Source organism: Vicugna pacos, chromosome 22 (assembly GCF_048564905.1).
Source record: "Vicugna pacos chromosome 22, VicPac4, whole genome shotgun sequence".
In the NCBI taxonomy this organism is placed as follows: domain Eukaryota; kingdom Metazoa; phylum Chordata; class Mammalia; order Artiodactyla; family Camelidae; genus Vicugna; species Vicugna pacos.
In genome coordinates this window covers 14524336-14526376 of record NC_133008.1, presented here as the reverse complement: position 1 = coordinate 14526376, position 2041 = coordinate 14524336, and the positions used below count along the sequence as shown (strand labels likewise).

The 2041-nt window shown below is 63.6% G+C and overlaps 1 protein-coding gene across 1 annotated transcript; it reads left to right on the top strand.

Annotated features, from left to right (window-relative positions):
* Positions 1 to 364: 364 nt before the first annotated feature.
* Positions 365 to 1713, top strand: FBLL1 (fibrillarin like 1). The gene has a single exon (XM_006199150.4). It carries the CDS (start codon positions 631 to 633, stop codon positions 1609 to 1611), a length of 981 nt encoding a protein of 326 aa, XP_006199212.2. The 5' UTR covers positions 365 to 630; the 3' UTR covers positions 1612 to 1713.
* Positions 1714 to 2041: the final 328 nt, after the last annotated feature.

The window sequence follows — 2041 nt, the reverse complement described above, 5'->3', positions numbered from 1 at the left end:
GTTTTATAGATGGGATAATGAGACCCAGATAGGTCAAGAAGCTTGCCCAAGTTCAGACAAGACCCCCAGAGAAGATCAGGTAAGCTTCCTGAGACCACACAGCAAGCAAGTGGCACAGCAAGGACTGAAGATGATGCTCGCCTCCCCTTCTCTTGCCAAGGAGACTCCCCCTTCCCTGAGTCTCAGAAGCGCCAGGGGTCTCGGAGAAAGCAGAAGATGCGGAAAGGGGAAGGGGGGTGCATTACACGGGAGCAGGCTGTGTCTGCAGGCAGGCTGGGAAGGGGGGCTTCCGGGACTGCAGGGTCGCCATAGCGGGTGTGATGCAATCACGCCCGTCGCTGCGTCAAAGGGCGGCTCCGGGGATGCGGGAACTGCAGCAGAGCTGGTCCCCACCGCCGCCCATCTCTCTCCCTCCGCCCGCGTGGCTAACCCAGCAGGCACCTGCTGCCGCCCACCTTCGTCCGGCCTCAGGACCACCGCCCGGAGGCACCAGCGACACCTGACCACCTCTCCCAGCCACCAGCGACCCCTGACAACTGCCCCCAGGTACCGGCGGCCCCTGACAACCGCTGGGAGCCACCGGTAACCCCTGACAGCCGCCGCCAACCACCTGGGCGCCCAGGGCGCGCCATGAAGTCGGCGGGCTCGCGCGGGGGCGGGGCGGGCGGCCGCGCGGGCGGCGGCTGGGGCGGAGGTCGCGGCGGCGGAGGCAAGGGAGCAGGAGGCAATAGCGGCGGGGCGGGCGGCAAGGGCAGATCCGGGGGGCGGGCACGCAGCTTCGGCGGCGGCCGGGGCCGGGGGCGCGGCGGCGGGGATGGCAGGGACCGCGGGGGCGGCGGACAGCGGCGCGGCGGGGTGGCCAAGAGCAAGAACCGCCGCAGGAAGGGCGCCAACTTGGTGTCGGTGGAACCGCACCGGCACGAGGGCGTCTTCATCTATCGCGGGGCGGAGGACGCGCTGGTGACGCTGAACATGGTGCCCGGCCAGTCGGTGTACGGCGAGCGCCGGGTCACGGTGACCGAGGGCGGCGTGAAACAGGAATACCGCACGTGGAACCCCTTCCGCTCCAAGCTGGCCGCTGCCATCCTGGGCGGGGTCGACCAGATTCACATCAAGCCCAAGTCCAAAGTGCTGTACCTGGGCGCTGCCTCGGGGACCACTGTGTCCCACGTCTCCGACATCATCGGCCCCGATGGCCTGGTCTACGCAGTCGAGTTCTCCCACCGTGCCGGCCGCGATTTGGTCAACGTGGCCAAGAAGCGAACCAACATCATCCCGGTCCTCGAAGATGCCCGGCACCCGCTGAAGTACCGCATGCTCATCGGGATGGTGGACGTGATCTTCGCCGACGTGGCCCAGCCCGACCAGTCCCGCATCGTGGCTCTGAACGCCCACACCTTCCTGCGTAACGGGGGCCACTTCCTCATCTCCATCAAGGCCAACTGCATCGACTCCACCGCATCTGCCGAGGCGGTGTTTGCTTCCGAGGTGAGGAAGTTGCAGCAGGAGAACTTAAAGCCCCAGGAGCAGCTGACCCTGGAGCCCTATGAGAGGGACCACGCTGTGGTTGTCGGGGTCTACCGGCCCCTTCCGAAGAGCGGCGGCAAGTAGCAACCCAGCTTGGGCTGTCCCTGAGATCTCCCCGAGGCTGCGCTGTGTTCAGTGTTACTATGTATATGGTTTCATTGCGTGTTGTTTTTCTATTAAACAGTGTAAAGAAATGGCACCCAGGTGTATCAGTGAAGCCAGATTCGGTTTTGCTGCTGTAAAGATCCAGCAAACGGCTAAGACGACTGGTATTAGGGACCCATCACGGAACAGCTTGGGAATGGTGCTTGTTCCATCCACTCAGGGTCCTGACTCCCCAGGGCCCCTGGTCACAGAGGTGGGGAAGAGAGTCGGGGTGGGGGGGGAGTGTTAATGAGCCTGTAAAGTCCTCTTTGGAACTGAAGGGGCACTTCCTACACTTTGACCAAGTCAAATGACCAAGCCTGACTCCGGGGAGTGGCACTGGATATTGATGGACAATAATATAGTCAAA